At 40.7% G+C, this 14,175-nt stretch overlaps 1 protein-coding gene across 5 annotated transcripts in view; it reads left to right on the top strand.

Moving 5' to 3' along the window:
* Reln (reelin) overlaps positions 1 to 9,659 on the top strand; it is a 437,778-nt gene extending 428,119 nt beyond the window's left edge. For 2 of the 5 annotated variants that reach the window (XM_040735122.1, XM_040735121.1), the window contains exons 64-65: positions 231 to 314; positions 3,778 to 3,913. In XM_040735122.1, the coding sequence (XP_040591056.1) occupies positions 231 to 314; positions 3,778 to 3,907 (214 nt within the window). In that variant the 3' untranslated portion in view covers positions 3,908 to 3,913. Of the gene's footprint in view, positions 1 to 230; positions 1,760 to 3,777; positions 3,914 to 8,570 lie in introns of those variants that run through there. The other 3 variants (XM_040735123.1, XM_040735124.1, XM_040735125.1) reach the window with 3 other exon arrangements.
* The last annotated feature ends 4,516 nt before the right edge of the window (positions 9,660 to 14,175 follow it).

The raw sequence follows: 14,175 nt of genomic DNA, 5'->3' as shown, positions 1-14,175 counted from the left end.
GTGATGGAGACAATATCAGCCCCAGAGGCGTTCTGCATTTGCGGATCTTATTTGGTTGTGACTAGACTAGAGAGTCTGTGATCTCACATTCCTCCTAACAATCCTACCACCCAAGAGTTAAGGGTGCCCCCCCTTATCTGTCCCTTATAGAGGCGCTGTCACCACTCTCCTCTGGCTGGGTTGACTGTTCCCTTGCAAAGAGATGACTTGCTTTTTCTCCAACAATCTAGTTCCTGTAAAACTGGGATGCTTATGTCTCGAAGAGTTCGAACTGGTGGCTCCAAGTTGTTGCCAAGGAGAGGCGAATCTTCTCGGTAGATAGGTTCAAATGTTCATTCTGCTTACCAGATCCAAAATGAAATCAGTCATGTGGCTGATTTCAGTCATTTTGAAAGCAAATTTCAATCATTAATTGGTAGGAAAACTACCAGATTTGTTTTCTTTCCGATCATAGCCATGAGCTGAATTCTCCAGTCTTGAGCTAGCCCTTGTCTTAGCTGTCACTGAGGCACCTGCTTGCATGGCATCCATATCAATCCCAATTCCAAGAGCAACCCAGTCCCCACACAAGCTCCCACTGTGCGCGCTGCTGCTTTTGGACCACTTGCTGGGCTCTGCCTCCACAGACAAAATCTAAGCTTACAGTAACAGTCAGACCCTTGAGTCTAAATATGAGGCTGGTGTTTTACTAACTATTTATTTCCTCCAACCCCATTATTCTGGGAGAGTAGAACAGCTTGGGCTCTTAAAGACTGTAAACAATCCCATGTATGCATGTATACAATGAGGGGTAGACCAGAATCCAATCCTAGAGCCACCATGCCCAGAGCGCTCTCCTTAAGGCAGAGAGATTCCATCTGATGGAAGCGCAAGAATCCTGGGGAAGCTGGCTGGCCTTCCTCTGAGGGATTTGCCTCTTGGCACTAAAACCTGAGCATCACTTTATAAAGCGCCTTGGTGCTTCTTGTGAATTGACTCAGTCAGCAATCACATCTCTCTCAAACCTTCTGCTAAAACAACCTGTGTCGACAGGGCCGCTGGCACCTGACAGAACATTATCAACTCCCCTGGAAACTTCAGAGCTTTCCAGTTCTCAACAGAAAGCAGGATGCTAATCGTGTCCTTGATGGGTGCAAGACTTCTCAGACCACCATACATTTGAACAGATACTTTCCACTCCCACCCAGACCAGCCACTGCCCTCATCTAGAATGTACTAGCTTGGTGTGGTGAAACCCTTCACAACTAGAAAACAAAACTCAGTTCCCTGTTGACCTGCAGCCTCAGAGGTTCTCAGAGTTCTATCAGAAAGCCTTCCCACCTGCCCCAAAGAGAAGCTTCTGGAATACCTGGTGTTGGTATTAGTTTTTGTAAGCAACCACCAGCATCATGAATCTGACATAAGACTAAAATTCTTATTACATTCTGGAACTGTGGTTTATATTATAAGACTTCATTTTCATTCAGTCCCAGAGTTTTAAGACTGTAAAATGTTTTCACTTGCCAGGCTACTCCGATCATAGTCTCAGAGCTTCAGGGCACTAAGCCCTTTGAACAAGGAGAGCACCAACATGTGTGCATGGTGTTGCATACTCCAAGTCACCTTTCAGTGACTCATTCAGAAATTATAACTTTACACTTCTAGTGTATAATAAAAGTACATATAATTTTAGAAACATGATTTATCTTTAGTGACATCTCAAAATTGTTAAAATTATAGAAATACTGTATTTCCCTTGTTTTAGAAAAATTCACAAAACTCAATTCAATAAATGGATCATAATGTATATATATTCCTAAAGAATTCTATTTTAGAACTAGGTATTTGATATTTTTATCTGTTCTTAAGATATGATTTTATGCTACTATAACATTTCAAAGTATTTCCTTTTTATAATAATCACAAAAGTTTTAAGACAGTCACTAATATGTAGTTGGTAGCTTTGCAATACAGTTTATTCATTTGATGAGTATATTATACAAAGTTCCAGATAACTCAGGAAAATAAGCTATAACAGCCCTGTTGTCCTTCAATTCTGCAAGATACACAGAATCTAGCTGAGGCTGATGTTATTCACAAACACTACAAATTTTACTATGGAAAATATTTAAAAAGTAGAGTAGAATGTGTCCACAAAGCCTACTAATGGAACACATTTTCTTACTTGGCTGTGCTTTCCTAGTAGAACCTTTAGCTGTATGAGCTAATGGTGTTTATTACCCCCCCCCCATGGAGAAGGAAGAGTAACCTGGAGCACACACATGGGGAGACACTCTAGCTTAGCATGTGGACAGCACTGTTAATGTGTTTTTGTAACATATATTTCAGTTAAAAAACCTTTAGAGTGTATTTTCTTTTCCAAGTGATGATTGCTTTAATCTAGCTTTAATGTCATAGTTTTGTTGTGTATATGTGTACCAAGGACACATGCTAAAAGCCTCTAGGAAAAAAAAAGCTGTGACCATGCATGGTATCTTACACTGAGTAATGTCCATACTGCCCATATTAGCCAAGGACATGTGAGTTTGATGAGAATAAATTCAACACCTCTGAAAAAAGCTTCAGGTATAGGAGCACTTCATAAATGAACATGACACATAATATATTCTTAACTTAATGGTTTAATTGTAAAAGAACATATGTGGAAAGACTTGAGCATCTTTGGCATAAAGAATGACCAGCCTCAAACTATAAAGATAGAAACCTCCCTTTTAGCATTCATCAAGCAAAGTCCTTGTGCTTATTTGAGAGTGTAACCCTCCCTCTTGTTTGCCAGTGAGACTTGCACATGGAAGCCTTTGTGATGGCCAACCCCTGCTGATCTGTCTGCACTGAACTGGCAGATCATTTTTTTCCAGCCTCACTAGTTTAAAGAAAGACCTCATCCCATAAAATCCAAATGATATAGCATAACGCAGCCATCACCAACCGGTGAAACCGAATTACTCTGAACTCACTCGCTAGCATAGGCTATTTGTTTCTCAGTAAATGTTTATAAAGACACTTGGGCAGATCCCTCACAAGATCCATGCTGGGAGGGTGCTTCTTAGGGTAAAAGAGAATTTGTTGTCTCAACCCCTTTGGCTGGGCACTCACACTTCTATCCTAAGAATCTCCCTCTCCAACTATGCATTCCATTCACATATCACATTTCCTGTGCGTGTCTCAGTCACAACATGTCATGTGTATAATGAATTGGGCCAATTTCTGCATGTATACCTTGAAAGCAAATCACCAAGTGAAAAGTTGGCCTTTGTGAATTGATTTAATATCAAGCAAATTGTTGCCACATTTATTGAAAACTAATATGTTGCTAACTTTGGCTCTAAACAAATGTATCAGATTTTAATATAAGTTCCATCATGACCATCCCCTCTTGCTATTCATCATCAAGATACTGTCACATTTTTGGCACAAATGATTTATGAAGATGAGCATATTACATTTGTTGCAAAGCTTATTTTCCTTTATTAAATTTGACTGTGTTATCTGATGTAGAAAAATGTCTCCATTAAAGTCCATTCCTTAATCTCCTCGGGTATTAACAGAACCTAAAATGTAAATAATTGAAAACTCAGATAAAATTTACAGTAGATATTAAATGATTAATATTTATACCTTATATGTAACATTTATGCCAAATGTAGTGTTATAGCTACATGTACCCTGACATATGGTTATGAGCAAATATTGCATGTTGCATTACATAAAAAAGTTAACATATCTATTGGGTATAGAAGGATAAGAAATAACATGTTGAATTTTTATTTTCAAAAGAGATGAAAAATCCTATATTGCATCTAAACCTGATCAGACTTTTATGACTAATCACAGTGCTGCATGCGTTGAGAGGCATTTTTTAACTTGTATTATATTTCATTATTTGCTGTCACTGGTTTTCTACTAGAGTAAGGTAAGTCATCCTCACTACATGTGGAGAACTGTTTACTGTTCACTCTTTCAGTTTTACCAAAGCTAGCGAGAATTCCTGTCAAAGACCCTTTGCAAGTGAAACTTTTCTAGAAATGCAGTTTTTTATGATACTGGGATACACTGGTAATCAACACTATCACATTGAAGTGCCCACAGTGAATAAACTCCTTATGAGACATGGGATTAGGAATATATGCAAAAGATCTCTAGTCTGTTGCTAATGTCTTTCTAAAGATCCATTTGGCAGAGGATTTGCTTGAAGGTGCCTTGGCATAACAATTTCAAGTTAATAATCAATAGAGTGGGGCAGCTTTCCGGCTAACGCTTGTGAGCCCTGGATCATGCCCATTGATAAGATGGGCCACCTTCTATTTGTCCTCTGATTCACAAACTTGGAGTAAAACGGCTCTAAGCACTGGACATGTGCATATGGTGTTAAGGTTTTCATTAATCCTGACAGTTCCCTGAGGTGTGTGGTCGGATATCATCCTCACTTCCATTTAGCAGAAGAGAAATCTGAAACTCTCATTTGCAACTCCACTTATTGGTGTGGACCTTTCTGGAAGTATGTGACCTTGAAACCTGGTGCACAACTTCCAGTGCCCAGGGGTTCATTTGAATGGTAGCATCCATCCTAAACTCACCCAAATTTCTCTGAAAGATACAATTAGAGTCACTGGATTCCTATTTCTGCTTTCATATAAATTGTCATTTGTTGTACATATGCTAAAGATAATAAATTACTGGTCGATACAATGGCTAAATTTCTATAAGCTCAAATTCTTCTGGACTTTCTGTCTTGTCCTATTCTTTAGAATTCATCTTTCAAAATCAGATTAAATTGTTTTCATAATAATAAATGAGCTAATGGTCAAAAGTAATGGTTCAAATGAGTACAGAATCACAAATTCCTTAAGATCCCACAATATTTTCTATGCATAATCAGGGATGCATTTTTCTAATTCCATATTCTATCTGGGTCTTCAAATTTTCTGAAACAATGGAATTTTCAGTCAGCATTTATAGGAAGGCTACTCAGGAAAACTCTCCCTTATTTCAGAGGCTTGCACTTGAATAATTATTTAAAGGACCTGGTTCTATCTCCAACCAAAGCAGATCGTCATGTCCAATGCTGGAGTGTACCAAGGGATGAGCGCCACTGGTTAAATTGAACTTACAGTTAAAAACTACTTTCCCCTGTAGGTGCAATGAAAACTGAATCTCAGGAGCTCAGTTGCACCTACTGTGACATTATGTAAAGCATACATCTATATGTATCAGAAGCAAAAATAAGTTCCCTCAAAGCAGACCAGTACAAGATGTTTAAATGTGTTTAAAACTCCTATGGTTAAAACTGCTCTAATAGACACTCTTGTAAGTTGAACATTTTAGAAGACAGAATAGCTGCTTAATATCCACTTAGGGTTATTAAATGGGCCTAGAATCAGATGACATTCTGCTACTAGCATTCCCCATGGTACATGAGCAGGCTTATGAACTGTAAAAGTCCACCTCATTAGACTTCAATGCAAATGACTCATAACCCAATTACTAGTTAAAGACAAGCATGCTTTGAAAGTATGGTTGTTTAAATACAATTATATAAATGCCAGACATCTGAAGCAGACACGCTTCCATGTATGCATGCAGATTCATGGGAATCCACAGATATGTAATACAAACTGACTCAAAATTAGTATGCCCAGTGAATTAGAATGTGCCCCAAATTAGATGTAAGCCTCTTTAAAAACCTACCGCCTGCTAACATTTTTCTTGCACATAAAGATGGAAGTTTTAAAGCAGTTGTATAATAAAATGACCTCATATAGTATTTTCTTTAACACTATTAACAATTTCAGTTAAAGTTAAGTATGTCTTTATTCTCATATATACAGGATCACAGCCAGATTAATCTAAGTTACAATGAGATAACTAAGTGTCTTGCTTGTTTGGGCTTTTATGTAAAATATTTAACCATTTTTTAAATTTTCTTTGAATACATTGTCTTTGAACATGTTTTGACAGAATAATTTCATTGCTTTAACTCTGCAATTATTCCTTATAGTTAAAGAGTAATGATTTACAACAGGGATCCAATCAGTAAGTCAACAAAGGTCCAATAGCATGCCTTGACCACCAGGGGTCAGTAAGTCAACAAAGGTCTAATAGCATGCGTTGACCACCAGGGGTCAGGCAGGAGGTGCAGTGCTGGGGTTGGGGGTGGAAAGAGCTGGACAGCAGGCCCCCATATTATCAGAAGCTTACCCGTGGGGAGCCAAGATAGGCGTACAAATTCCACTCAGCAGGAAATGGGTGCTATGGGAGTTCCAAAGAAAACAAAAGTCACCGTTGAGAAGGTGCTGTGTGCACAAAAGTGAATATACTGAAGCAACAGATAGAAATTGAGGGTGTGACGTCAGAGGATGGCCAGTGAGAGAGGCAGAGACTGGAGGCAGCTTTGAATAGAGCAACCTGCACAGGAACAAAAGACCCAACCTGAGCATTAACAGGATCAACCGTGAAGAGGACAGGAGAGGCCCGGAGTCACTAGCGTAGAAGGTTGTTATGGGATGTAAGGGGTATGGGTAGTTTTTTAATGAAACAAAGCCAACCTCTGAAGGAAAGGTTGTGTGGTGTGTGAATTTAGTGTGTGTGTGTGTGTGTGAGAGAGAGAGAGAGAGAGAGAGAGAGAGATGTGAGAGAGAGAGAGAGAGATGTGAGAGAGAGATGTGTGTGTGTGTGTGTGAGAGAGAGAGAGAGAGAGAGAGAGAGAGAGAGAGAGGCCCAGTACACATGCATACAGTCTTACAGTTATCTTAAGAGTAAATTGAATGTTTCATAGCATTTCAGTTCCTCTTCGGTGGAGAACAGAGATACAGAGGTTGGCTTAGGGATCATTGTGATAGTGCAGAGAACTCAAGGTGACGTCAGATGTCGTTAGGAAGGCTGCACCGGCCAGTCCCAAGATGTAGTGGATAAAGGTAACAGCGACAGTTTCTCTACTTGACTAGCTCAGTGCTCTAGGTCACTGTCCGTTTGCAAGACTGGACGTCATGTCAACGGCAGCTACTGCTCACAACCGCTAGTAATCACGGGATGCATTTCCTTCATCCTTCCACTGTAACATCAAAGCTGGTCAGCTTAGAGTAGTGTGAACATCACCATCACATCAAGGAGAGTGGGTGTGAAGGCCGCCCAAGCGCAAAATCTAACACTCCTTTTCCATTTTTCTCCAAAATGTCTCTAGTGAGTATTCGTTTTGGCTTTGTCGGTCCTAACGTTTTGATAACACATAAGGTCTAAGTGGGGAGGTCGTAGCTCTGTACCTCAGTTTCACACCTGCCGTTTATCCGGGTCTTGGGAGAGGTTCTGCTGCTTGAGAGCTGATGTGCGTTTCCCTCGGGATTCTCTCTGTAAATCTATTCTAGGGATCTAGTGTCACTACATACAATGTTCTCGTTTTAAGGTCTTCCACGTTTTTATAGCTAAGTACAGTGCCTAGAAGATATTGTTAAAAAGCATCATTTTATACCTTGCTAATATATCGATTATTTTAAAAATTATCCTTTCCTCTGCCTTAAGTTAAGTTCCTTTTACGCCACCCTTGGTGGTAGAACCGTATCAATGACTTCATCTCTCTCTACATGTGTTTGAGATCGTGCATTTGAGAAGCTCAATACATTTGGCAGATATTGATATGTTTGTAGTCAACCCATACACTAATGCCACATATAAATATATTTCCCCTGCGGGTCAGTGTATGAAAGTACAATTCTTACCTCAGTGATGTTATCAATCATGAAACTTAAAAAAAAAATAGGTGAGAGCCAGGGTGAAGGCCTCTAATCTCAACACTCTGGAGGCCTTGGCGGAAGAATTCTAAGTTTTTGGCCAACCTGGGGTAGCATAGCAGAACCCTGTCTGAAAAGTGGGAAATACCATGCCAAAAGTTAACAGCTATCACCAAAAGTGTTATTTAATTTCCTGAGAGTCCTGATGTCCATTTTGAGTATATTACCAGCTTCGTAAATGGAATGTGGAGGAGCGTATGTGTATCCTCGGGCAGGATACATGCACGCCTGTATGGTTATAGCTCAGCAGCGCTCCCTCGGCATGTTTATGACCACCTCTTCGGCACCATGCCTCTTTCAACAAGGCATGACTATCGAGTATAACCCAGACAGAGGAGCCCAGCATGGCTTCTCCAGCATGTGCTCTGGGAGTGAACAAGCTAGGAAAGTCTAGCGCATTCTGTTAACAAATCTTTTGTTTTCGTTTGAGCTTTTTAAGCTTGAAATGAAAATATTACCTAAAGCAACCAGCTGGCTTTTGCTAGTGGCTTAGGACGTGTGTAAATAAGACAATGAGCACAGTGCATACATCCTCTGGAGTGGAGTCCATCTGGGAGATGTTTTCAGACTCTGAAAAGAGAGACTTCAGGGCTAAAGGCCAGGTGCCAGCCTTTACTTACTCTGTCCCTAGGTGGTGAAGTCAGCATGATTTTTGAACTCTGAAAATTTTCAAGTAAATATCAGACTACCTTGGGAGCTTAGAATTGATCATACATTCAATGGTGGGACTTACAAGCTCTTTCTCATTTCCCTCCCCACCCTTACCCTTCTTGTGATTTTTAACAGCACTCGAAAACAAAATTACATGATGAATTTTTCACGGCAACATGGGCTCAGACACTTCTACAGCAGAAGACGAAGGTCACTTAGGCCACACCCGTGAAGAATCCAATTCGATTTTCCCTTCCAACATGCAATGTGTTACTTCCCATCTTTTTGAAACACCTCTCACTGCTTCCAGTATCAGGAAACATCTATAAAGGACTTGGATAACAAAAAGCCCTTCAAAACCAAGTGTACACCACTTTCCACACTGTGAACTAATGATGATCGCTTCTCTGTGTATAAGTAAACGCTTCATGTCGGCGCGTTCATAGAAACTGTGATCCGTTGTAATATCAGTTGCAGTGTCAGTATTAATAAGAAATAGTTTAACAGGAAAAGACGTTTAAGCACAAAGTTTTAAAGATTTATGTTTAAAATGGCATTTTAGCACAGTATTTAACATTTCTTGGTCACCGAGCTATTTAAGTAGAGTATGTTTCAGCTTTGTACCTTGTCTTGTATGATTAAGTTATCACTGTTTGTCCCGTGTGTTCTCTGAAGTGTAACACATTGAAACTGTATCTACTTGCTATGTTGCAGTGGTTGCTGCTGGACTATGGCCTACTTGTATTCTGCAGGAAGTTCATTATTCAAATACCTATTCAGGATGATAGCTGTAAAGACACTGTAATCTCCTTCAATATGTCCTTTAACATGTGTGTTGATTTAGCATCATTTTGTGGGTAGTAAAAAATCTCTGACCTTCAAATGTTTTCTACTTAAAAATTGTGGATGAACACCCTATGTCCCTCCCACAATGACGCTCCAATTACCTTGTCTAAAAGCATTTTTCAAGTGTTGTGTGGCTGTTTGCTAACAGTGACTGCCATTTTGTGTCTGTAATAACAAAGTGATTTGTAACATGGTGGATGTTCTTCTCATTGTGTTCTCTTCATGGGTTGTTTCCCTGTGGGTCATATTCTTACCTGCTGGTAAGGGTGAGCCACACCAGCACCCTGTAGCCCCAGAAACTCATGACGAAGAAGGCTGCACTCCAGGGTGAGCCATGCTAAAAGCCCATGCTCAAATAAAAATTATGTCCAAAATCCATCTGCGGCTCATCGGTATTCATTCCATTTTTATTGTGTGAGGGGGAGAGAGAGAGTGTGTGTGTGTGTGTGTGTGTGTGTGTGTGTGTGTGTGTGTGTGTGTGTGTGTGTGTGTGTGTGTGTAGGTCTTGGGACAGCTTATGGTGTCCCTGCTCTGCTTCCTCCTTGTTAGATGAGCCAAGCTAGCTGGCCTGTGAGCTTCTGGGGATTGTCCAGTCTCCACCTTCCACTTTGCCGTGAACAAAAAGGGGCTACAGGTCCCTGATACCTTACTGGCTTTGATACGGTTCTCAGGGTCCCAAAGGTCCCAAAGGTTCTCACACTTGCGTGACAAGCACTTAATTCACGGAGCCACGTTCATGCATTTCTAACTAACGTTCACATAGAAATTGTGAGCCAAAGAATGTTTGGAAAAGATACCAGGTACTCCTGCTAGTTTTTACATCATCACTGGTGACAGTATGAGGCCACACTTTGAGTTTAACCTCTCTCTTGAGTGTGTATCTGCCGCATAAATGCCTGCATGCCCTCGTGACCCAGGCCGTGTGTCCGGTGCCTCCCCCCCCCTCCACCTTGTTTCCAGAGTCTTTGACCTGCCAGTGAGCCTGTCCCCGCCCCTCCCCCACTGTCGGGGCGACACACAGGTCACTGCACTCAGCTTGGGTGCTGGGATATGAACTCTGTTCCTCGTGATTTTGCAGCAATCACTTTGCCCACTCTGAGCCATCATTCCGGCCCCAACCATTTTCATTTCCTTATTCAGCTTCTTTTCTACTGTAACAGAGAATTCTGAAAATAGCCTAAATCCCAAAAACTTTTGTTAAGCGTTAATGCGAGGCTCAAGAGGAATCCTGCGGCCACTCAGCAATTGTCTACCCTGTGCTAGATGCTTTCTGATTTTGGAGGCTACAATGGTGATTCAGACAGTTCCCCTGCTTGCTTTTAACATATGCCATTAAGAAAACATTCGTGCTATTGAGGGTATTTTCAAAAGGATGTTTTCCAATCTTGGGAAACATTTTGAGTTTAGATGATTCCATTATCTTGGGCATCTCAAATGTTGGACTTCATCACATACACAATGTTGACTTCCTAGCATATTGAGAGAAGAATGCATACCTTGGATAACAGTATCTTTTCAAACACTTAAGTGTGAAATATAAGATTGAATAGTTCCACGGGATCTGATGCCTTCACCCCAATGCACATAAAATAAAGGTTAAATTGTTTTTTAAAAAATAGATTAAATAGTGCAATAGGTAGAAATGAGACTCTTAAATGTGAGCTAGAACTTTGGTTTCATGATCAATTTGTTTATGAATTTATTTATCTATTGACTGTTACCTGTGGTTATCTATGAGAGGAGTAATAGCATGTAGCATCTCTTAAGAAACTTGGTTCACCAGCCAGTTCTCCCCTGTCCTCACCTCCAGGGGTCGCTCTCCAGCATTGCCTGGCTAATTCACCTCTTGTGGCACGGAGCAAGGGGCAGGGCCAGTCCCCCCCCTTCACTCCCTCAGGGTCTGCTCTCCCCCACTCACACCATTAGGGCCAAGTGCTGTGCTGCCCAGGTGAGGTACAGGGGCCCTCGTCCGAGGGCTGCAGCTGGTGAGGGGTCCGGACAGCCCTCCTGCTCTTACGGCTGTCTCCTCTGCCTGTCTCTGGCACTGATGGGCAGGAGGTGGGGGGGAGGGCATCTCCCCATAGCTGCCCAGGTCCAGAACCAGGGTTATGACTTGGCCCACCCCACATCCACCCCATCTGTGATCTTCTGGAGCGTGTGAAGGGACCTGATACACAGACCCAAAGCTGCAGGGTCTCCAGAGCATGGGGCAACAACGCGATATCCAAGAAGAGTCCTTGAACCAGACCCATGACGCTTTGCAATGGACACTTGCAAGGAAAGATTTATGGACAAAGGGGGTTACTGCCTGACTTACTGTATCACACTGCAGCTTCCATGATGAGAGTTTAAATTTTTCCCATCCTTTTGTTTCTCTTAAATTTTCTTTTGCTTGGGGGGTGGGTGCTGGGGTGGGGTGGGGATGCAAAAGGACAGGGAAATGAATCAAAATACAAGATGTGGAAGATGCATAGAATAAATAAAAGAAAAACACTGGTAAAACGAGCTTCTTAATAACTCTAAAAGAAATAAAAGAAAACTCAGCCATACAGTGGGGTGGTCACTCCAGCCACCTGGGTTTGCCTGGCTCTCCAGAACCTACACACCTGTAGACTAAGCTTTCCCCCGCCTGAGCACGAAGCCTCTCGTTTCCATTCTCCCCCTGGAAACCACTGTACCATCCTGAGTTTTGCTCCTGATTCCACATTAGGTGGTATTTTCAAGTCACAAACAGGAAATTGGAAATCTGAATTTTATGTAGTTAGAGCTACATAAATGGAGAAATATACTCTTCTCATGTGTAGGAATTCTCATTAAGATTTCAGCTCTCCCTAAACTCATCTCAATATTCAATGCATCTTAGCCAAAATTCCCAGAGGCATTTCTATAGACATTAGCAAACTGATACTGAAACCTGTAGAGAACTACAAAAGAACGAGAAGAGCCAAACTGCTTTGAAAGAAAACTGAAACACTATTCTACACAGCTTACTGGAAAGCTTATGATCAAAACACTGTGGTACAGGCATCAAAACTAATAGAACAATGAGACAGAATGCAGGACTAGGGAGATGGATCAGTGAGTAAAAGCTCTTTTTCCTCAAGCATGGAAACGTAAGTTCTAATCTCTAACAACCATGCCTTTAAAAAAAGAGCTGGAAATGACTGTGTGTGCCCATAACCCCAATAGAATTAGGAGACAAAAAACAACCAAAGAATCCCAATAGCTTATTGGCCAGCCACTCTAGCCAAAACCAGTAAATGTCACAGTTCAGTGACAGAATTTGTCTCAGAGTAATAATGTAAAGAATAATAAAGTAAGATACCCACCACCCTGCCCCAGCCTTCACATGCAACACACACAGGCTAATGAAAATTTCACTGGCAGATGCAGACTTAGATGGAAACATACACATATATGTGTATACATATGTTCACTCAGAAATACAAAGTCAATTGACAAGAGTCCAGGCAAATGGAATTAGCAAAACTGGATAGCTGGGTAGAAAGTGAAATTACATGAATAACTTATACCACATACAAAAGAAAAAACTCCAAATGGATCATAGACCTAAATGTAAAACCTAAAATTGCAAGATGTCTAGAAGAAAGCAAAGCATAAAATTTCTAAATCGGTCAGTGACCGATTCACATGTAACACTCACATCAAAAGTGTTACATAAAAGGATGAGTTATCAAAATTACACTTTTCCACTTTTTTTTAACTTTTCCACTTTTTAAATTGTTGCTACTATAAGTAAAATATAAGCTACAGACTGAGGAGAAATATCTACAAAACACGTTTAGTAAAAGATTTTTCATCTAGAAGGTACCAAGTATTCTCAACACTCATAAATTTTAAGAACACAGCCCAATAAGCAAAATTAGGCCAAAGGTTTTGCCACTTTAACAGTGTATATGAGAAGAAAATTAACATGAGAATATTATCGATAAAACTACAACGCGATACAACTGAACATTAATAGAGTTGATAAAATTAGAGAATACCTCCATACCAAATGTTTACCAAAGACAAACATCTCGGAGCTTTTTCTCATGCTAATATGAGGAGAATGTGAAATCATGTATTCATCTGGGAAAGCAGTTTTTCAGTGACTTAAAAAGGTGAGTACATACCATGTATGTCATCTGGTCCACATATAGTATTTACTCAAGAGAAATAGAAACCCAAAGCCCTGGGTTGGAGAGATGGCTCAGTGGTTAAGAGCACTGACTGCTCTTCCAGAGGACCCGAATTCAATTCCCAGCACCCACATGGCAGCTCACAGCTGTCTGTAACTCCAGTTCCAGCAGATCTGGCATCCTCCCAGATATATACACAGGCAAAGCACCAATGCACATAAAATAAAAATAAATTAAAAAAGGAAACTCAAAGCCCTTATTTGTAATGAGTATCAATAGTGCTGAGATAACTCACCATTCAAAGGAAAAAATTTAAACTGTGTCCCTGGTTTAAATTTAGACCATTACAGCAAAATTCAAAAGAAAATATATTAACAGGAACCTGAGGAAGGGATAAAAATATTACACAAAACACACGTTGTTGGGGAAGTCCTGTGTATATGTCAATAAAGCACTGTCTGGCCAATAGGAATCTAGATAGGTGGGGCTAGGAATCCAGGAGGATTCTGGGAAGGAAAAACACAGGAGAGTTCGAGATGTAACGCCATGGGGTAGGAGCCGGAACTATTCTCCGGTAAGAGACATACTTAGATTAACAATTATGGGGTAATTACTTAAAGCAGAGCTAGCCAGTAAGAGACAAGCAAGGCCAACAGCTTCATAATTCATATAGCCTCCTGTGTGCTTATTTGGGACTGATGCGGCTCTGGAACCAGGCTGGCGGGAAGGCTTCTCACAAGAAAAAGCTTCTC

This window comes from Mesocricetus auratus, unplaced genomic scaffold, assembly GCF_017639785.1.
Source record: "Mesocricetus auratus isolate SY011 unplaced genomic scaffold, BCM_Maur_2.0 Super-Scaffold_100043, whole genome shotgun sequence".
In the NCBI taxonomy this organism is placed as follows: domain Eukaryota; kingdom Metazoa; phylum Chordata; class Mammalia; order Rodentia; family Cricetidae; genus Mesocricetus; species Mesocricetus auratus.
The sequence above is the reverse complement of the archived record's forward strand: the minus strand, read 5'-3'. Positions and strand labels throughout refer to the sequence as shown.